At 36.1% G+C, this 22,848-nt stretch overlaps 1 protein-coding gene across 1 annotated transcript; it reads left to right on the top strand.

The window, feature by feature from the left end:
• The first annotated feature begins 889 nt into the window (after window positions 1–889).
• LOC104526445 (fibrinogen-like protein 1) lies at window positions 890–17,025 on the top strand. Its single transcript, XM_010169894.2, has 7 exons — window positions 890–967; window positions 6,368–6,548; window positions 8,978–9,137; window positions 11,214–11,311; window positions 12,245–12,333; window positions 12,573–12,760; window positions 16,556–17,025. The coding sequence occupies exons 1-7, from the start codon at window positions 902–904 to the stop codon at window positions 16,713–16,715; spliced, it is 942 nt and encodes a 313-aa protein (XP_010168196.1). The 5' UTR covers window positions 890–901; the 3' UTR covers window positions 16,716–17,025.
• The last annotated feature ends 5,823 nt before the right edge of the window (window positions 17,026–22,848 follow it).

Here is a 22,848-nt window from a genome sequence, read left to right as displayed (position 1 = left end):
TAGCATTTGCAAAATGAAAATATTTTAAGTTAAAAAACCCCCAACATTCCTCAGTTGTTAGCTTGCAGCAGTTTAAATAATCAATTTAGAATTGGTTCATGTATAGTCTATGTAAATATTTTAGTAATTAGAGCCCTTGGTTTCTCATCTGTGAGCTGAAAAGCACACATTTACCTTAAAGAAAATTGTGAAGTTGTATCAGCTAATGTTTGCAAAGCAGTGAGATAAAATGGTGATTTTTTTAGCATATAAAAGAATTTTCAAATGAAATAATGGGATTGAAAATGCTATGGGTCGTACAGTACAAAATATGCATAGCTATCAGTTGGAGGATGTCATCCTTGTCACTGTTAGAATAAAGCTGATAACTGTTACGCATTTTTCCCCCAAGTTACTTTGTAACAGTAAAATGATCTCCATCTTCTCCTGGCACACGGAAGTTGCACAAATCTTCAGCTCAATGACAACTAACCCAATTCAGATTTTAGTTACCTGAATATAACCAGAGAGCTTTCTCCCAACTTTAAAGAACCAACAAGGAATATTGTCCCGCTTTTCAAAGCATTTTAAAACACTATTTTGCTTTTGTCTTGTTTCCCAATAAAATGTGTGGGTTTGAATCTTGAATAGCTGTCCTAAAATACATGAAGAGCCCTGATACAAAGTGGCCTAAAAGGATAAATTCTGGTTTTACTGGGTTTTGAAGTTGTATTTGATCAGACTATTTCAGACATTTGTAATAAAGCCTAAATTTTATACATTATATTTACAACAAGAAAAGAATTATAGATTAAATAGATTATTTCAACTAAAATTTAAGATGTCAGGTGTAACTATGTAGTTTTAATGTCTAAGTTAACTACTATTTCATTTTTTTCCTCTTCTTCACAGCTTCCAAAGAATGAAGATTTTGATAATGATTGATTTTGTCCTTGCAGCTAGCTTGATGGATGCCTTTGGCAGCAATGTAAGTTCTAGCAATTAAATTTGGCTATAGAGTTTCTTCTAAATACTTAATACCTTGTCCTCCATAGTGCTTAGAATGTTTCTCAGCTGCATGGGATGGCAGAACCTTTGATGGAAAAGATTGGAATTCAAAACAAAACTGAAAAACTGGGGAAATAACCTCAAATGATATTTAGCTGGGACAAGTTTCTGGTAATGAAAGAGGAAACAAATGCATAAATATACAATGGAAGATAAAGGACTGGGCAGTAGCACTGAAGAAAGTAATCCAATGAGTTTGTTACTGGATCCAACATGAAATAGGAGGCGATAGAGTATCTTTGCTAAAAAAGGTATCATATGATGCATTAACAGGCTCATTGTACAGAAGGAACACAACACAGTTATAGTACCGTTTATGGGTAATGCTAACTCAGAATAACACCTTTAGTTTTGAGCAGCACACGCACACAGACACACACACAAACCTCACCAGTCCTGTACTGCCTGTCTTGGCTGTCCTTCCTAGTTTGATATTCAGGTTCTAACTAGCAGGGACCTGGAAGACTGAATTGTTGATTCATAATTGTCTAAGTGGAAGTAGTTGCTGAATTTACAACTTGATGAGCATTATTGTTTGTGGCTTACATTATCTTATGGAAGCCTTTTGTTCAGATAAGTAGCTCTATAGAGGCAGAATAGGAAGCACCTGCCTCTCTAACCACTTCTGCTCAGCAGAGAAAAATATCACTAATTTTTCTAGAAGCCTACTGAGAAAAAGACATTACAATGAAATGCATTTCCTTTCTTTTGATTTTTCATTTGGAGTGTTATGGTCCTTGGCTGACCCTGTGACTAAAAACTGGGAACATTCTGAAATTTATCTCTTAAGTTTTCACATTTTAATCTCATTAAAACACTAATCTCATTAGAGATTTTTTTGGAGCTCATTTAAATTCATAAAAATATCAGAAATAACATCTCAAGTAAAAATTTTATATTTTTATAGTTCTCCTAAAGTATTCTGAGTCTAATTTATAGCATCAGTTTTAATGGAAGGTCATTAACTACTAAATAATTCACACAATAATGAAATAATGATTGTGAATGCACATTAATTGCAGCAGCTGGTTAAATATGGGACCACATGTCCAAGAGGAGAGCTGTCAGCTATTGTTAGATAATTGCTTCTCAATGTGTAGTACAAACAGTTGCTTCACTGAAACAGATGGAACAGGTTATGTTCAGTCTGGTTTCTGTCAGTGGGCACTACTGTCCACTGGAGACAGGCACAATCAAATTCACATTTTTTTGAGTATTTTGACATTGTAATAGTTTAACTTTGGTCCATATCTAACAAAAGGCATAGCAATATGTTATAGCTGCCCACTCTTATAACCCTAGGTTACATTTTGCTTCTGTATTACTCCAGCTGTGCACTGTTTTAACTTCAATGATTTTAAAAGAGTTATCCTGTGAAAAAGTGTAGTAATATATTAAAAGAACAGTCTGGTCACCTGCACATCTAAAAGCCACATTGATCTACCTTGAAGTTATACATCTAACTTGTGATTGTCCCATGGGAAAAATAGTTGTGGAATTACAAATGACAGAATTGAGGTTTTGGTGTTCAGCAGCAAAGTGCAGTGAGATTTGTCTGGAGTTGACAGAAAGACACTTCAATGAGGAGGCTGAAGTCAGGGAGAGAAAGCAAAGTATCAGGTACCAGTACTTTTCATATGTAGGTTACTTTCAATTTCTGCTCAGTCATTTCTTTCTTGTGGTGTAGTTATTCAGTATGGCTGGTGATTTCTTGAGTGACACTTACTGTTTACCAGCACTGTGACTTAAAGCCTTTTCATAAGGAAATTGCTATGTCTAATGTAGCTATATTACTGTTCACCCTATAATGAGTGTATTGTCTGTAAAGCGGATGCGAATCATCTCAGTGTTAGTTTTTCATTTTCATGAATTAATTCACAATTTTTAAGTAAATAAAAAGACAAGATCAATTTAAAATGCAAAATTAATAATATTTAGAGGCATAGCCTGTTGCAGACTTGTATTTAATTTGATTCAAATGGAAGGACCTTTTATGGTGGTGTGTGAAGTAGTGTAATGCTGAATTCAGATACCAAGTTTTTCTATGGTACAATAATATTTTTTGAAAAGTTCTGTACTTTTACTGTATAATTTAATCACAGTAGGAGAATGACTTTTAGCAGTATGAATAGGTAAATTGATTGATGAATTTTCACTACAGCTGAAAGAAACACACTTAGCTGCCTCTCCTCAAACGTGCAGAGTTGTGTTCTCTCCAGAACTTTAAGTAGCTCTTTGTGGCTCAGACCTTGCCATGTGTTAAAGATACTGCCCACCTGAAGTCTTGCTTATGAAATTGCAAGGGCCTGGTGGCAGGGGCCCCCATTTCCAGCATCAGCTAGGTCTTTCCTGTTGTATTTTACCATGTTCTGCAAGGTTGCAACTACTGATACAGGCTGACCTTCTCAAGAAACAAACGCTGCAGTAAAACTGGTAAGTGTGGCATGGTGACTCCTTTATTGCTCTTAACTTAATATGATTAGGATTAATATTTGGTCTGACTGTTAACATGGGTTTTTTGATAGCTTTACTTCTATAGTTAGCATTAGCTCATCAGGGTGAGCCTGGAAATATTTTTAATTATTATTATTTATTTACCCTTTCTGAACCCACCTATGCAGCTCTTTGGTTCTCTGTAATTTTCTATATGCACTCAGGACGAGTCTGAGAATTTGCAAAGACCTGTCAAGGAAACCTCTTCTGAATTTCCCAGTTCAACTCAGCTTTTGTGAAGAGTTTATAGGAAGCTGCAGATACAAGTTGAGACAACCACACTGGAAAGGCTGCATAATAGTGCATATTTTCTTTGTAATATACAACATGTCACACATGAACTGGTGCTTATGGTCAAATAACATCCCTCTAAGCCACTGTAGCAAGTTTGTCTCTGTATGTGCGTATATTTTAAGTATTTTTTTCTCTTGTTTCCTGCTAGAAGAATAGAAGGGTATGCTAGGGATCTCATATAGCTATCAACAACTGAAAAAGATTTTCAAGGGAGTGTTCTTAAATAAGATAAGAATATAGCGATATTAGGTCATTGGCTGCTTTGTTTATTCTAAAAATTTTAGTGTTTGCCAAACGTGCCTCTCACTTTACAGCCCCTCCTTGTGGTCAAGCATCTTAATGGCTTTTCAGGGCCTAATAGCAAGCAGACAGTTGGAGTCTGCAGTCACTCCTGCTTGGCAGAGCAGCCTGACCTGGGCAGCCCAAACCCAGAGAGTCAGTTGGACCTTTTCCCCTCGAACGGGTCACTGACAAACTCTCTAGTCCTGACACATTTATATTACCCGTTCTTTTATTCCACCACGTATATTAGATCATAGTTAACTATGAATTAATGGAAGCATAGTTAACAATGAATTAACGTTTCTGATACACTTCAAAAACAGTTAAAGCAGAGGCCTATATTCAGGGTTGCTCTGCAAGGTCAGCATGCTTGATCATCAAATTTTTTGGTGTGATTAAATATTGAAGGCAAATGGACCATGATGGCTAGGAACCATTTTACTGGACTCATGGACATATATTCTTTTATCTTCAAATACTCTCTTGAAATCTCTCCATTTGCTTATTTGTTGAAAGTGAATTGCACCCTCTCTAGTGAAAAAGCAAAGGGGCCTGGACACCTGCAACACTTATATCTGTCAGAAATAACATGTCATAGTCATGGCATGGTTTATATATATGTTCCTTGACAGTAGCAGACGTTTCTCTGCTTTTTAGTTATGAAAAAAATCTGCATGTAGTTGAGTCATAAAATACAGTTTCTAATTAATACTGTTAGCTTAATTCACAAAGTTTATTCTTGGCATTGTGGTGAATGGTACTGCAAGGAAGTCAGTCTAACCAGAACTATGTTTGTGCTGCATAGACACTTACAGAATGGTATCAGCTTTTCAGATAGAAGGAAAAAAAAATCACTGTAGCAAGAAAGTGACAAGAAACATTTTGGTGGCAGTGTTCATGGAAAATAGGTGCAGCCTGCACCTGATACAAATGAAAGTAAGCAGATGCCACTGGAGGTGCACATCAGTATGCTACTTCAGATCTCTCTGTAGTTCAGGGTGATAAGGCAATGTTGTAAGCTAAGAGCTCTTCCTTCTGGATTGCAAATGTTACAGGTCCACATCCTTAGCTCATGTAAATAATGTTGTCCTATGAATAAGGCTGCACTAGTTTAGAACTACTGCATATTTGATCTTGCATATCAGATTTCCAAAAGGTTGCCCTCTGATTTTGCTTTTACAGTGCTAGTTGTGCTCTGGTACAAGTGCCATGGCTACAAAGCTCTGTTTGCTCTTATAAAATTGCAGACACAATGTTACTGATGCAAAATCTCATATCACATTTATAAAATGTATCATAAAACCCCAAAATATTTTTTTCCCCATGTTGAAATCAAATCTGTGTAATATATATTTGAAATTGTGCAGGCTGTTTTAATTTAAGTTCCCTAGATTGGGTTCTGTTCACTTTGGCTGTTTTACCATAGTTATTAATCTAAAAACAATTATTTATTGCTGTTTGTACATTCAGCATGTCAGAATTTGGAACAGTTATTCCAGCTCTCTTGTCACGTATCAGTATTTGCACCGGGATGAAATGAGTGCTGAGTATCACCATGTCCATGTCAGAATTGCCCATTTACCCACTCTGCATGGCAAAATTAAGTGTACAAGTCATAGCACAATATTGACTTTAAATTATTCACTTTTCTTTTTCATGCATATTCAAAGCTTCTTAGGGACTATTTATTTTAGCATGCCAAAAATGAGCTCGATACTTTACAATATTTATGTCAGCAATGTTAAGATTCTTATAATAAGAAGTGTGTAATCTAAAAGCATTTGAAAAATGCACAATGAAGTTGAAAACATATCAGTGTGGACTGTATTTATTGAAAAGTCCAGAATTTTAGAACCTTCACAATGTTAGTAGCAGGCCTTACTAGACAGTAAATCTCTGTACATGGCAGGTGATAGGGAATAAGCAATCTTTATGATCGGGTCTGTACTATAGTCTTTTTCCATAAAGTTCTCTCTGCATGTTTGCAGTGAGAACTGGTAGTTCTAGCCACTAAAGAGAAGGTCTCTTTGCAAAGCAAATATATGTTTGGACACTCTGTAATACACAAAATAATTTTAAATAGAGGTAGCAATTGAGGTGGAAGTCAACATAGTGTCTGTGGGAACTTGTGACCAAAATGTTTTATTCAAGTTACATTTTATTAATGGTTTGTTTTGCTATTCTTTTGTGTCACATGTTAAATGTGACAAAAAATTGCTGATTTTACAGTAACACATGTTTTCCTCTCTAGGATCTGCAGAACTGTTTTCAAGAGCAGATAAGACTTCAGGGACAGGTGAGGCTTCTGGAACATCGTGTGAAACAGCAGCAGTTAAAAATTACACAGCTTTTAGAGAAGAAAGAGATTCAGTACAGTGACAGAGGAGAAGAAAACAATGTCATTGACTTGGGAGGAAAAAGACAGTATTCAGGTTAGAAATGAAGCTATTCTTTTCATTTCCATTCATTATAATGATACCCAGAAGCTTTAGCACAATTGGGTCTATTGATATATTGTCTTAAAAGCCCATAGAAAATTGTTTGTTTAAAACACAGTGTTCAGCTTTTACCTAGGCCTGCTGCCTGTTTGTCTCACATGGTATAAATCAGGACTGAAGTGGTTCATTCTTTTATTTATAACACATAATTAAAAAAAATCAGTGAACAATAAATGCAAAATAAATATCAGCAATACAACAGGTAAAAGCCAATAATGACATTTACAAAATATTAATAAACAGTTACAGATTTCTAAACTCCCTTCTTTGACTAATCTCAGAAAACTCTAATCCACAGGGTCAGTTCACAGAGTCACATGGGTTACAAGCACACACTGACTCTGTTCCCATCTGTGGAGTCCCTGAGGCATCTATATTTACACACATAAGCCTGGCAAAATGACATCTACATCTCACTTTAATAATATTCGTATGTTGCACCATTTTGACTGAGTTAAGTTCATCTTAGGACATCACAGCTTCTAAAATACTGGGTTTAAGTGGTTTTTGTAATCTCACCAGCATTCTGGTGGTGATCGGGTCCCTCTGCAGTGGAAGAAGGCTAAGCATGCTAGCCCATAATAGCTGGAGTAAGGTCCAAACTCTTAAAATAGTAAAACACCATCCAAACCAATAGTTGGACTGAAAATATAATTTGGGAGTCTGATTCTCAGATGGTGTTCATTTCTAATTGTCTCTTGCTAGAGGGCCTGAACTTCTATAATTTTTAATAGGCTTGTTTGAATATACTTGTAGTGTTTATGCTGCTGGAAGAAATCACAACATATAAAAAGGCATCAAATACAGTAAAGGACCATTAAAATGAATTAAAAGCAGTTGTAAGTCTGACTTTAAATTTTAGCCATACATTTATTCATGTATTCAGCATCCTGGAATATGTTTTTATTATGGCTGACTCATTTGTTACTGGAAAAGATTATTAAAACCACATTTAGCTGAAAGGTATTTGTCCATTCTTAGCATATTCCTGAATTTATTTTCTTAAAATGTGATTTTAAATAACAAATGTAAGCTGTTTCTGGTTTCTGATGATTTTTTTTTTTTCACTTTCCTTATAGCTTGGAAAATGCTTTTCTCTGTTGATACTGCATTATTTCATTCAAACTGCTGTAGCATTTTAATGTCAACAGAGCTGGATAAGTTGGGGTTAGATAGTGAGGGAGAAATTCCACACTATTATATACACCTGCTAAAAATTAAAATATGCTTCAGTGTTTTGCTAAACTACTAAGAAAATAATGGACAAGAAAAGCTTCTTTCTATAAGCCAATCAAACATTCTCTAGAAAGACAGCTTAGCTGTTGTTTAAATAATGTTTTCTATTAGAGTTTATTCAAATCCTGGCATAGATATTTGTTTTCAGTATAAACTGTTTCTTTTCTATGTCTAATCTTCAATGATGCTGTCACTGAGAAGAAATATAATAGTTCACCAAGTTCCAAACTGTCCTGGAAGTTCAGCCAACATATTCATAAATGTTTTAGGGAACATCTTACAGTTAATCAGCCCTCCCTTTGCCAGGAAAAACAGAAATGGTGACAATTATATGTCTTTCCTGTATGACTGCTTGATGGTAGATTACATATAAACAAAGAACTCCTTTAATTTCTTAACTCATAGAGGAAAAAGCTAAGATTATACAATTACACTGCTCTTATATTTTCATGAGCTCTGGATTTCATCATTGCTGTAAGAGCTGATTAGTCAGTAACACCAATGCAGACCAGACTGTAAATGGTATCAAGCCAATCTGGTATCATTTTACACATACATTGCACTTTTGGGTGGTAGTTGTCTATATATTTTTGCACCGGTTTGTTACAAGGGAAAAGACTATCAGGTCCAGCAATTGTTTCCCTTTTCTAACACTGCTGATTCCATACTCTTGTTTTTAGCAGTTCTCCTGTGGACTTTCTGGACATAGAAGTACACGTTTGTTTTTAAAGGTTACTGTGTGTATAATATGTGGAGAAGGTACATGATTCTAACAGGATTCTAATGTGGATTATAACACTGTAAAATAAAAGTGACACCACTTAAACCAGAGTAATTATTTTGCTAGTCATATGAAAACAAAGATGTTAGTATTTTCTGGTGGAAAAAATATTATTTTAAAGAAATGTAAAAATAAATACAGCTCAATAAACTTTTAAAGAAACACTAATACAAGAAAATGCTCAAAAGTCATAAAAACATGTTTGCATAGGTATTTCCTTTGTATTAGTCTCGTCCATTTGTGACTCTTACATGATATGACTTCTTTTCTGTTACTGTCTTGATTCTGATTTTGCCAGTAAGTATAGGACTAAAAAAACTGTGTCCAATTAATGTTTTGTGAACAGATTGTGCAGAAATCCACAATGATGGCCATAAGCAAAGTGGATTTTATAAGATGAAACCTATCCAGAGTCCTACTGAATTCCTTGCCTTCTGTGACATGTCTGAAGGAGGTGGTTGGACTGTATTTCAGAGACGTTCTGATGGCAGCCAGAATTTTGATAGGTAGGTACTTGACTTAGTCATTAAAGTTGGAAACAAAGTGGAGAAACATTAAACCAGATGGAGCTAAATTAAATTTTAACTTTAGAATAACATGAGTAAGTTATTACCTCAGATAAAAGGGAGGAATGGTTATTTTGTGGGACAGCCTCCACATGAGATACCTCTTGGCTCTGTCTCTCTTCTGTGAGACATCTCTTCTAGTCTTTTTCTGACAGCTTGTGCATTTTACAAGAGGACATTTCAATGCCAAGCACATTAACAGTTGTTGGAGCAAGAACTCTTAATGACAAGTAAAGGGCTACCTTGTCTTTTGCAAATAGTAAAAATCTAAAAAAGTGAAAATGTAAGCAATCTGCTTGAACCATTAGCAAACAAGTATGAGAGAAACCCACCACAGAGTAATTTGTAGCTCATGGTAAAATGCCTGCAGGAAAGATAAGATGGGTGAGAACTTGATTTGTGGACATCTAACCTCCTTGCCTTTGCCAGGACTCAAGCACTTTTGGGAAATGTCCAGAAGTGAAATTTTTGGTGCTGTGAGACTTTAATATAAAAAAGCACAGATATTTATGTATATTAGAAGCAACAAGAAGGTTTTTAGAACCTCTGCATTGCCCAATTTGCTTTTCACGTATCTGCATCCTTCTATGGATTTGTGTCGTACCTGTGTTTATGATTACTGTAACTAACTTTACAATACCCTTATGAAATGGAGAAGCGATCCCCAGAGAGGATGAAAAACTGCAATCCAGACAAGAAAACTTTGCTTATTTTATATAATATGGTCAGACAAGCAACAGAAGCAATCTGTAGTTTACAATTGTTACCATCACACACCACCCATTCTTCTCCCTTGCCAGAGACTACCAGCTGCTTAAGTCACAGGAGCTGCTTTCTCTTATGATTGCCTGTCCACAGCTTAATACTTTGACCCATTGGTTGAAGTATGGTTTCTTCTCATCAAAATCATAATTTTGTCCACATTAGAATGTGTCATGAAACCAAAACCACTGAGAAAGTGTTTAAAAGCCACTGTAGACAGGGAAAAGAGCCAATGCTTTCAGTATGAACATTAATTCTTGAAAATATGCACCAGTACGTGTTAAAAAATTGTTAGAATCAGTCAATAAGTCAAAGCTGGAAACAGCGAGCTAATACCTCAATTTACAAAATTACATATCCAGCTGCAAGAGTTTCACAGCTTAATCAAATCACAGAAAATAAAGAAACAATGCTGGTGATACACTTACACATTCACTTAGATCCTCTAGATTTAACCAGGAAAAACATTTTAGCTTTAGGTAAATTGTGTTATACCAGAGATTGGACTGAGCTAATATGTTTTCTTTTGGTCTTAAAATCTGTTAATCTTAAACCACTTTGAACATACCTCTTAGGACTGTTCTTTGGACTGAGATTCAGTGACCAGTGTAGTAAAGGATTCAGCCATTCACACGTGAAAAATAGAAATAATTCTGTGAAGATCAACCATGTAAATAATATAAGGTCTAAAATATTTTTGTATTAATGTTTTGATATATAATGAACCTACAGGGAGTTCAGCAGAGAACTACCAAGATGATCAAGGGCTGGAGCACTTGCCCTGTGAGGGCAAGCTAAGGCTTGTTCAGCTTGGAGAAGAGATGGCTTCAGCAGAACCTAGTAGTAGCCTGCCCGTACCTACAAGGATGTCACTAAGAAAACAGAGCACTTTCAGAGCTCATTGAGGCTCTTCACAGTGGTGTCTGGTGGAAGGATGAGAAAGCACATACATAAGTTGAACCAAGAGAGGTTCAGACTGGATATAAGAAAAAACTTTCTTATTGTGAGAACAGTCAAGAGGTTGCCCAAGGAGGATGTGCAGTCTCCATCCTTGGAGGTTGTAAAGACCAGACTGGGCAAGCCCTGAGCAACCTGGTCTGATCTCCTGGTTGACCCTGCCTTGAGCAGGACATTGCACTAGATTACCTCCTGAGGTTCCTTCCAATTTGAATTATTCTGTGATCTGTGATTGTCTGAAAAAATGAACATTCAAGAAAACTTTTTTGATAAATTAGTAATTTATGGTCTTTTCAGGGTCTGGACTGACTATGAAGAAGGCTTTGGAAATTTTGTTTCGACAAATGGTGAATATTGGCTTGGAAATAAAAATCTTCATTATTTGACTAATCAAGGTAAGATTTATATTGTAACAATAGTCTTCTATTGTTTCTGCTTCTTTGCTCTTTCCAGGCCATTTTTTGTTACCCTTTTTGTTTGCATAAATCCCGAGTTCTTCTGTTGGTCTACTTGGACTTCTCCAAGTTTCAGAACAAAATACATTTGAATATATGTTTTCTAATAAAAGGTTCAAAACTGTCATTGGGCTAATGGCATGCAGGGAGCCTCTGCAAAACAGGGAACAGTAGACAGGAGTATATCTTAAAAGAATTGTCTCTACCCATTTCACAGTCAGCATCACTAATGGTCCAGAGTCAGGTAGTATGTACCAATTCATTTAGTCAGGGCTTTACACAGCTGCATAGGCTATTACATGAAGGTAAATCTAGGCCTGTCCTCTTGATTACTCTAGTCTTAGAAAGCTATTTCAATCTTTCTAATAGTCACTCAATCTAAGATAACTTCTACTTTGCTGTAGAATGCTCCATATACAAAACTTACCCATGACTTAGCCACCTAATTCATATTAGGAAAACTGTGCCAGCACCACATGGTCTTAGTTGAACTCTTTTATCTTCAGAGTATAAAATTCGTATTTTCTCAGCTGTATGCTTATTGATTGATTCTCACTATCCTTTCATTACCACCTCAAATACCTTACTAAAATATAAAGCCATAAGGCCCCCTTTTTTTTTTGTCAACACTTGAAAATCTGTAGTGAAATAATTCTAAAATTTTCTAAGCTGAATCAAATGAATAAAGACAAAGAATAGCAATATATGCTTTAAGAAAGAAGATAAAAAACCATAAAATATGCTGTGATGATACAGATAAGATTAATGATAAAAACATAATTAGTATTTTAGTCTTCTACTATACTATTCTGTTCTGAAAAGTCGTGAAATAGGCTAGTTTAACCAAAATAATTTGTGTTGTTATTTCTTAAGGGAACTATACTTTAAGAATTGATCTAACTGATTTTGAAGGAGAACGCCGTTTTGCACAATACACAAGATTCAGAGTTGCAGGTGAAGAGGTAATAAAATATTAAATAATGACTAGAGGTTTTAATGAAAATGTGGATTCTGTAGACAGACAATATTATTATCATGTTTTCTTTCTTACAAATGCTTTGAAAATTCCAAGCATGAAAACAGTAGCAAATGGAACAGATTAGTTTCCTTTTTGTGTTTTCACTTTCTGACATGCTAAAGGTTAAAGACATATTGGATTACTTTTTTTTTTTTCCCCCCCTTTCTTCACATTTTTCATTAGCATTCTTATGAGCTGAGCTGTGGTGAATACTCTGGAACAGCTGGTGATTCTCTTACTGGTGGATTTCATCCTGAAGTAAAATGGTGGGCTGATCATCGAGGAATGAAATTCAGTACTAGAGACAGGGACAATGACAACTATGAAGGGAACTGCGCTGAAGAGGAAAAGGCTGGCTGGTGGTTTAACAGGTATTTTGACCTTTTACTAGTATTGTCAACTATTCTGCTTCATACATATTCATACAATAATTGCATAAGGTAGAAGACAGGAATGGCATTGCTTGTTTTAATTGCAATCTGCCCTTGGCCCCTACCAAAGATCTCAGTGCTGGTAAGACTGAGACTCACCTTAGAAGGGACAGCACCTACTGCACAGCTCAAGCTGGTCTGTGATAATGGTATTTGCCATAGGCCGTGGTTGTCTGTTATCAGACAGTAAAGAGAAGATAATTCTGCCCCTTCAGGGTAACCAGTTTTTACACAAGTAGGTCATGTAGAGTTTGCAGGTGTATCCCTGTTGTACTTCATTCTTCCATTTCTCCTGCGTTGCACTAGACCAGATGTGGCAGTACTGCAGAATATCTGACGAGTTAAGCTACTGCTGGGCTATTAAGCCTCATTTTTTCACCTCAGTTCACAGCATCTCACTCTTGTTATTCCTTCTATATCAAGATGAGAATGCACCCACTCAGTTTCTGTCAGTAAGCATGGCTGGACTGAGAGGAAGATTTTTTTTTTTTAAATAAGGTTCAGTAAAGTAATTTTAAAATCCTATGTACATAAAAAGTACCAATTCAAAAATAAAGGATAAAACCGGTAGCCTTAGCACTGTCAGTATAGGCAGCTATGCTGATTCCCTTAATTAATTAGATAAATATAACTATGAGGAGAAACTGTGCAATCTAGCTGTGTAGTAGAGAGGTTTAAAATACAACTGAGGGAAGCATACTACGCTCTCGCTGTGATCTCAGTTCACTTGGCAAGAGCTGCCAGGCTGGATCAATGCCATTGTTTCTCTCTGTTGTGTCATCCTTTGTTTCTGTTTTTTTAACTTCTCATTTTCCAAATTCTGTTTCTATAAGTAGTCTGTAACTAGCTTAGCTGATATGATGTAGCTATTAACTCAGTGTTTCACAATTAATTACTTATTTTAACACAATTTAATATATTTGCATGGATAGTGGGTCAGCAGAACATTTGAGACATGGAAAAAATCACACGTAGACAAAGTTTTATTGCAGTTCTCACAAAAGCTAGGTTATAAAAGGGAAAGCCAACTGTGCTGGAGATCCTTTTCCTGTGAAATCAGAACTTTTGTGGATTTAAAGAAATATCTAGACCTCAAATAGCATAAAATTCCAATACCATGCCATGGATTTTGTTAAGAATGAATCACTAGTCACTTTTAGTCAACTGCATACATTTTCTATCTTTTAAAAACTCTGTTTTTTTTAATCTTGGATTGGTTTGGACAAAAGAATGACCCCTCTGCAAAAGTAGCTGTACAGCAGAAGTTGGCAGTTATTAATACCTTGTAGTTGGTGCTACATAACTACTAAAGATAGCTGACTCCTACCAGGCTAGTTCCTATTATGGCTGTGTAGCTCATGCTCTTAAAGTGACAGTCTTATCTGGATAATGAAAATGAGTTACTAATAGTGTTATTCCGCTGCCTTGCTACTGATTTTTTAAGGTTAAGCCTAACATAAAACTGAATACTGCAAAATACTAAAAAAATTCAGTATCCTTAAATCCTACCCAAAACAACAGTACTGGCAGAAAAAGCAAAGCACTTAGAATATGTATTCATCATGCATGGATTAGCAAACATAGAAGGAATTAGTGCTCTTGGCTGGTTTGTGTAGGAGCTCCCAGCTATGAAGGAAATTTTATAGCCAGCTCTACGCTATCTGGACTAATGAAATACAGAAATGCCCAGATAATATGAATACCAAGGGATGTGACACAAATGAGGCCGCATGGAAGTAGCTCAGATATAGTTTAAAGCCACTGGTCTTGCTCTAGCTCAGCATCTGTTATCCTAGACTTCTGCAGAAAAATCATCTCTCTGCATTCTTTTGTCTGCAAAGCTCTAGAAGAGATTTTCTGCTTGGATGCAAATCCTCACAACTAGGTTCACTCTGGTACTACACCCAAGTCATAAGCTTTCCTGCATTCAGGGTGTTGCAGAGGTCACTAGGTTCATAACTGGTAAAAAAAGAGCTAACAAGTGTAGTTGGACATGAGCTCTCTCCAGCACTCCCAGGCATGGATGATGACAGTGGATCTGCCAGGCATCAAGTTGGGGCCACAGATCTCACTAACTCAGGCTTCCTCCCTCACCAATCATGCTGGTGACAGCATAGTACATGCATGTGGGGCTGTACTGGAGTCAGTAAACTCAGGCAGAATTCAGACAGTTCTTCTGGGTATCAACTCCATGTCTCCACATCTGTCATACAGTTAATATATAATTCAGATAAAATGTCCACGGATAATTGAGAGTTGACTGAAACGATTGCAGTGCTGGTTTTTACTTTAAAAATTAGTCTGTCAGAAATAAAGGAGGAACATAGGCAAACTTTAAGGTGTTTATTGACTTGTGAATAGAATAATGAATGTTGTTTCAGAATATCATAGCAGTAATCACATGCCGGTTGTTTCTTGAGTATGTCCAGTTACTTCAGACTGCATCCAGTCGGTTACAAATACTGTATATTTTTGCTATTAGTGCTTTCTTCTAATGAAATCTGTGTTTTAATTCAAAGTAGACAGAGTTCCTGATCAATGCAGAATTTGTATGGCTAGAAAGATTATGTCAGCTCTGATAAAAGTTTGTCATTCTCAAAAACAAAGTCACTTTTGATATCTGCAGTTTATAAGCTTTCAACCAACACATTACCAAAACTGAGCTTAAAAATTGTAAGCAATGAATAAGCATATACATAGGAGAATTTTCCTATGAGGCTTTTATCAAAGTTTTTATTTCAGTTCTCAAAAAGTATTGTTAATGAAGTGCTAGCAAAGCCAAAGAGACTAAGATTTGCCAATAATAACATCCATAAGGCTCACTTGGACTGTTTTCTGTTTGCATATTTTCTGAAGTCTGCTTTGGAAATCCATCGTGGTGTTCAACAGCTAGATATTAACAACACTTACAACAAAATACTGAATTGGCAGGTAAACAGAGCCAATCCATTACAGTGTGCTGCAGAAGAAACAACCATTTTGCTCTCCATATGGTCACATAAGGATCTAAACTTCTTTCTTGCAGAAAGCAAATGAGTATCATGGTTGTGCTGATACCTATTCAAGCCTTTTGGGTTTTGCTAGGGGTTTGTTTTAACCACTGTATTTAATAAACTGTAACAGCATTTTTGCATCAGTGTGTTAACCAAAAAAAAAGTACTTTGTGTAGTCAAATAAAATGCCAGCTCCAATGATCCAGTGAATTAGAATACATATGTTCAATTAGCTGTCAGATTTCATCTATTTGTAAATTAAAGTCCGCAGCTGAATAGGCAAACTGATGGTGGCATTCACGTTTTGTCATACAAAACACCACGTGGGGTAACTGCAAAACTTAAGAGGGGCTACTCTGGAACAATAAAAAGCAGAACAGTATTTCTTTCCCAGAGCTTTTCTTTTTTTCTTGGTGTATGCCCTGCTGCCACCCATGACCTGAACAACTCTGGAATAATTCTCCACTGAAACAGATTAGCAGGTAAAACTCAGAGAGCTAGTAAAGTCAAAAAACATGGAAATAACAAGAAGAACTTCTTGTTTCAAAGAAGCTAAAAGCAGTTGTGCCCTAATTAAACTGTTATTGTTTAGGTGCACTGAAGTCCACAAATGGAAATTTTTGCAGCTGTCAAACTGGGCTGGTATCAACATGGTGAAATTTTTGCCTCACACAGAAACTAGAAATGATTGGAACTTTTCGACAGGAGGCCTTATTTCTGTTTTCCTGTACTTTTCCACCAGGTGTCACTCTGCCAACTTGAACGGCTTGTACTACAAAGGCCCCTACTCTGCAAAGACAGACAACGGGATCGTTTGGTACACTTGGCACGGGTGGTGGTATTCTCTGAAATCCGTTGTCATGAAGGTCAGACCAGCAGACTTTGAACCTAATATTGTTTAAGTATTTTATTAAGACGATTTATCTTTTAGCAAATCAATCCCAATTAAAACAGATGTGCACATTTTTGCTTCTCATCTCTATAAATCTGGAATAATTCCTTTGCAACCAGTAGTTTTATGAGATATATATGAGAAGACAGCCTGGCTTATGAATCTGTAGAAACAAATACTAGTGCTAATATGTGTACAGGATTTTTTAAAAAATGCAGGCATTCACCTAGGAATAAAGACATCTTTATCAACACGGAAAATTTTTGGCTTCTGTATTATCTACAAATCCTTTCACCTTTTAAAAAAACCCAATATTGTCATTGTGTAACGGAATCCAGCATACAGAAGTAGATTGTCTGTTGTTGGTGAAGCATTTCTAGTGCTGGTCACATTATTTCAATCTAACATTTTTAGCTGGTCAGTGATTATGTCTTTCTTCTTCTTGGTAACTATTCTGCCTTTTTTTGTTTCTTGGTAACATTTGGTAACAAAACCTGGAATTGAATGTATTGACATTAGGAGTTTACCAAAAGGCTAAATAACAAAAGCTGCAACTGATGTTAACGTGAGCTACACTTTGAATATAGACTGTCATAATGCATGTGTAGACGGAAGTGTATTCCATGTGTAACTGAAATCTGGCATTTTAGAAGTTCTTGGTGCTTGACTCTATAAATCTGTACCTTTTTTGTGTATCTGTTCGTCTCCACAACTCTCCAAAATTGAATGCCCTGTTCAGTCACTTCAAAGTGGTTCTGCTTCTAAGCTTATTATCTTCTTTTCCTATGTCTTTGTCTTAGCTCCCTGAGCTTTCCCCCTTCTTAAGCTACAGATGTACAAGAAAAATCATAACAGAGATTGCCTACCCCTGGCTTTTGTGTCTAGCACCTCAGTACACTCTAATAGGTAGTAATAACAAGAATCACTGGTTAGTGCTTGCTGCCATGGAGAAGATAGGAACACACTCTAGAAAGCTATCTGATTAAATGTAATCCATTTCTGCTGAGCAGATGTAAATGAAGATTTTAAAAAACACATGGACCTGAGCCAAACTTGGGCACTTTTATTTCCCTGCTTTCCTAAAATAATTTTGCTTTTGTGGTTGGACTGCCAGTCTCTCTCCCTCTGTCCAAATAGAGTTTTTGAATCTGTCAGCCAGTTTCAGTCAAGCGCAACATAATTGAAACTAACTTTTGGCAATCTATCAGTCAATGTGTAACTATGTTTGTATGAATACAGGTCAGCTGAATGATAACTCCCTGCATGGCCATATTTCCTTCCATTTCCATCCTCCAAAACCAAAAGTTTGGCAAGAATCCTTGAAAGAATTGCATGGAATAAGGTAGGGAGGATGTGTAGAATAATTGGGGGGAAAAAAGAGAGGCTCATATGAAACAATCTCATTCAGTAAAATAAATCAGATTATACCTAAACAAGAAAAGAGTTCTTGAGGTCTGTGCTTTTGTGGTAAAAGCAGGTATTCTAGAAAATCCAGTCTTTTTTTGTGATGTATCGATAGATACTGTGCTAGAGATTTCTAGCCTTTACAACTTCCCTGTACCCCTGTGTGAGAGGACCAATGGATAGCTCTACAGCTGCTTATATGCCCTTGTTCAATCAGTTAAACCAAATTAAATTCTGTATCTGACAGGAAGGCATACCAGCCTGTGTGTGTGTGTGTGTATGTATGTGTGTCATATATATTCATATATATATATATATGAATATATATATTCAGCATTCAACATTAAAACAGAACATCTGATATGTATTTTTACCCAATTTTATGACAGAATTTAAAATGAGTTCCTGGGTAACAGGTATGGGTCATTAATAATACAATGGAAGTTTTGGAGTAGTTTAAAAATATGTTGTAAGCAGAGTATTTCCCATCATAATTTTCAAATTCTTTTGCTGCTTTAAGTGGAGAAGGATTTAATTCTTTGTAAAAACAAGGATGATGTTATGTAGAAATTGTAAAAATGCCCTTAGTATTTGTAGAGTATCAAGAGAGATCATATTCCACATAATTCAAATAAAAGACATGGAGGATTTAAGTACAGCAAAGTTGGATCTCTAGCACACAGAGACAACATTTAACATGTACAGATTGTGCTCATAAAATCTGCAGTAATTTTTTTGTTGTTTGCTGCACCATAAATCCATACTCTTTACTTACAAGTATGCTAATGAAATCTTTCAGCTGAGTTAGGGTGCTTCTGTCATACTTTGATGAAAAATTTGACTCCCTTTCTCTGTTGGAAATCATGAAATGAAGAAGGATCAAATTTTTCTTTGTATATCTTACAATGTATTTATATGACTATTTGGACTGAATGTTCTTCACAACAGGGACTTTGATATCCTAGCTGTCTGAAAAGCATCTAGCATTCTGCTAGCAGTATGCAAAGACAGCATTTAATTCCTACCATCTTTCTATGGCCTTTCTTTGTGTAATAAATCTTTTTGGCCACATGAGAAACGTGTGGAAGTGTTGTAATTCAAAATGGTCATATAACTGTTCTCAAATATAAACCCCTGTATTTTCAAAAGGCAAGTTTAAATAGCTACTAGACAGGAGAGTACATCCTGGAAGAGAATTCTTTTCTCTGCCTGGCTTGCCTGTTCATATTAATTTATTTCCTCAACAGATATGAACATGTTTTAAGGTAGTCTTTGTTCTTAAAAGATAGAAGAACAAAGGCCAGCTTATTTGTTCAGGCATTAGAACAACATAGTTCCCAAATAGCTGAAAATTAATACATACCATTTGATACAAATCATATAACCCAACAGAAGAAGAATAAGAATCAAGGGAATAACAAGGGAAACGTTTTGTCACTCGTGATTTAATAAAGAACATGATAGCTACCAGCAACGTGTAATCAAAAATGCATCTTTTTGTAATACTTGCTCAAGGGAAACACCTTTATATTTTCAGTCATCTATTTCTGTTTTCTTCCACTTGCTGAACATTTTGGAGATTAAAAGAATGGAAACCACAAGCCCAGGTGAATTAAATGAGCGGTAAAAGAGCCTTACATGCTACAACATTTGTTTTCCCTGGTGTGTCTAGTATGCACAGACAGAGCTGAGGTACTGCAATCTGGCCTACCACTTTCCAGTGGAGACTCTTCTCTTCAGCTTTACTGCCTAGCTAGAGCCTACCTCTACCCACCATTTCCAAAACTGTTACACCTGACACCAATTCTTGAACACCTTCTGTAAGTATAACATTTTGTTCTGTCAAAGCTACTTCTCCTCTCTGTTGGCAAAATTCCCCAGAAAGAGGAATCAAACCACAACTTGCCAGGTCTGTGTACATTGCTATCATATTCCTTTAGTTTATGCCTCATTAGCTCAAAAAGAATGAAAATGCAGCTTTTTCTTCAGTAGTAGGTTCTCTTTAGCACTTGTGAAAGAGGTAGAAAGAGCAGAAAAAGTATCCAGAGAAGTATTATGTATCAAAATTATTAAAAAATTACACTTATTTCTGTCTTGTTGTTTGTTTTTTTTTTTTTTTAATTGCCTATTAAGAGATCAATCTAGAAAGCAAAAACCAGAGCTATTCAAAACCAGGAGGTACTTTGAAATGAATATGAGCAGATGCTTGCTGTTTTCTCAGAGTAGGTCTGAGAATTGGGAAATCAGCAAGGTTTCAAGCATTCAGCCAAAATCTGTATGCAGTGTATGCTGAGAGAGAGAAGTTAACATTTTCTGTTAGTTAAAGTGCCTGTTTAAAGAGAATGTAAAACTTTGCATTGATAGTGGCTCTTTGATGCTTAATTATTTTATTGTTGAATATATAGTGTTCATTCAAAGATCAACTTTTCCAAAAACCTGAAGGCCATCTTAACCTTTGTTTACTGCAGGATGAATCCAGCTTGTTATTGCTACATTTTCAGTTAACTAAGAGAGTTCCTCCTAATCCTACCCTAATGCATCAGAAACATAATATTGATATCCAGACACAGATTAAAAAACCCTGGGACCAAATTCATATGTTTATTTGCTTGCAGAAGAAGCAAAATATGGCCTTTGTAAAAAAAGCCTTGTAGCTTACTTTTTTCTGTCCTCCCTCAACAACTTGTAAATACCTGTTTATGTTTCTTTCACTCTCTCATATAGAATCTAAGTTTCCTTCCTTTCTTCTTTTCTTCCATTCTTAATGATAGTCAGATCTTTTATCTTGCCTGTTCGATGTGGTTTGCATTATCTGTGAATGCCTGCCTTAAGGAGTCTCCTTCTCTGGAGACATTCAAGATCCGCCTGGATGCCTTTCTATGTGATCTCATTTAGGTTCCTGCTCTGGCAGGGGGATTGGACTAGATGATCTTTCGAGGTCCCTTCCAATCCCTAACATTCTGTGATTCTGTGTGAAGGAACCTGGGTAGCTCTGAGGTTCTGCAGAAACTGAGCAAAGACTCTGAGCAGCTTAATGGTGTACTTAAGGCACGTAAAATGGCAGTTCGGTCTCTAAATCTATTCAGTGTCCAACCTAGTTTATAAACAGATTGGATTTGATTATTTAATGAATATATCACCGAGCACTGTGGGCAGGAAGATAAGCAGATTCCTTTTAATAGTATATGGTTCTCACAAAGGATTACTTGAATTTCAGTGCATTGAGTTTTGTTGTCCTTGCCAAAGGTCCCAAGCAATTTTCAATCCATGGTCTCCCATGTAATTCCAAAATTATATTGCTGCAGGAGCCACTGGGCTGGCACTTTCTGCAACATGATAGTTCACATTAAATTAGGTAAACACAGAAAGTGACATATGAGCAGAAAGGCTTTTATGTTAGTGATATCCTGCACTAGATGGTGCTCTGTACATGTATTTTCTTAGGCAATACCACATGTAAACTAGTACAAATGTTTCTCCTGATTAATTATTAAGTAATAGAAAACAAGTCAAAAAAGTTCAGGTGAATTTAGTCTTTAACTCACTTTTGAAGTCATACATGAGTTCCTAAGGTTACCTAAACCCTATGGAAAATCACAGCATGTAATTATCTTCAGGTATGGCACATTTTGGCAGGTAAATTGTTGTCTCTTTAATTTAAAAAGCCTTGCATCACAACAGTAGTTTGTATCTTCTGCTGACTACCAAACAGAAACAAAACTGAACAAGTGCCAAACGCTACCTGAACTAACACATCTGCACTACTTGTATTGCTGCTATGATTCCTCTACTGCTCTTCCCTGATGTGATCTCTTTCTATTTTTCACATCTCAAGTACCCTGAAATTCAAGGGAAATTTACTGAAATGAGTAAATATATATAACATAACACAAATAATAAAGCATCTGAATGTTTCTTGTGATCAGGAAACTGAGATTTTGTGAATACTTGTGGCACCAGCAGGATGAAGTAAGTGCTTGTGCCATAGTGAATTCACTGCAGGGAGAGCAGGAAATCTGCCGAGATGCCATACACCCATCTGGGAAAAGCACCCTCCCTGAAATTGGTGGGTTATTAATGTGGTACTCAGCAAATGTAAAATTCATGCTGCATGTAACTGCTAGAAAGTCTTGCAAGTCTTGCTCTATAGGCTACTGTCCAAGTTTGAATTATTAAAACTTGCAAGATGTACAAACATTTTATCTTGCGAGAAAGGGGATTTTCCTGATTGTAATACATCTCCTTTTTCTTGTTTTCTAATAACTTTTAATTACTCATTTTAAATATCCCATGGAAGTTTTTGAAATAATGCTAATTCAAATTGTTCCAATCCTCTGTCACTGAATCCTCTCTATCTCGGTTATGCAGCATGCTTAATTAAAGATCTCAGCACAGTTCTCATCATCTATTCCTTTTACTGACTCTTCCTAACAAGGGACTTAACAGCTTCTGAGTCGGTTTCACTACCGCTCTCACTCAGTACAGAAAAAAAGAAAACAGAAAAATCACACCCATCTGGATGAATGCAAGTCACCCAACCTAAAATTTCCAACCAAAAAGTTCTAGAGTATTGAAGGAAGGGAAAGGCTTCCTTTTTATGTTTATACAACTTGAAAAAAAAAAGTAATTAATATTTGCAATCCATGCCAATAACTTCAAATTCTACATTATATTTCTCTTTAATTCCCCAGCATTAAACTAACACACTTGAGCCTCTAAACCTGGCATAAAAGTTTCAT

The sequence above is a fragment of the Antrostomus carolinensis genome, unplaced genomic scaffold (assembly GCF_000700745.2).
Source record: "Antrostomus carolinensis isolate BGI_N321 unplaced genomic scaffold, ASM70074v2 scaffold16916, whole genome shotgun sequence".
Taxonomy (NCBI): Eukaryota; Metazoa; Chordata; class Aves; order Caprimulgiformes; family Caprimulgidae; genus Antrostomus; species Antrostomus carolinensis.
Note: the sequence above shows the minus strand (reverse complement) of the source record. Positions and strands in the feature narration are given on the sequence as shown.

What these genes read in the sequence shown, in the direction of transcription:
- LOC104526445 (XM_010169894.2), top strand. Translation starts at nt 902, where the DNA reads ATGAAGATTTTGATAATGATTGATTTTGTCCTTGCAGCTAGCTTGATG. An exon ending in AGGAAAAAGACAGTATTCAG is followed by an intron (nt 6,549 to 8,977) that starts GTTAGAAATGAA and finishes TTTTGTGAACAG; the next exon opens with ATTGTGCAGAAATCCACAAT. An exon ending in GGCAGCCAGAATTTTGATAG is followed by an intron (nt 9,138 to 11,213) that starts GTAGGTACTTGA and finishes TGGTCTTTTCAG; the next exon opens with GGTCTGGACTGACTATGAAG.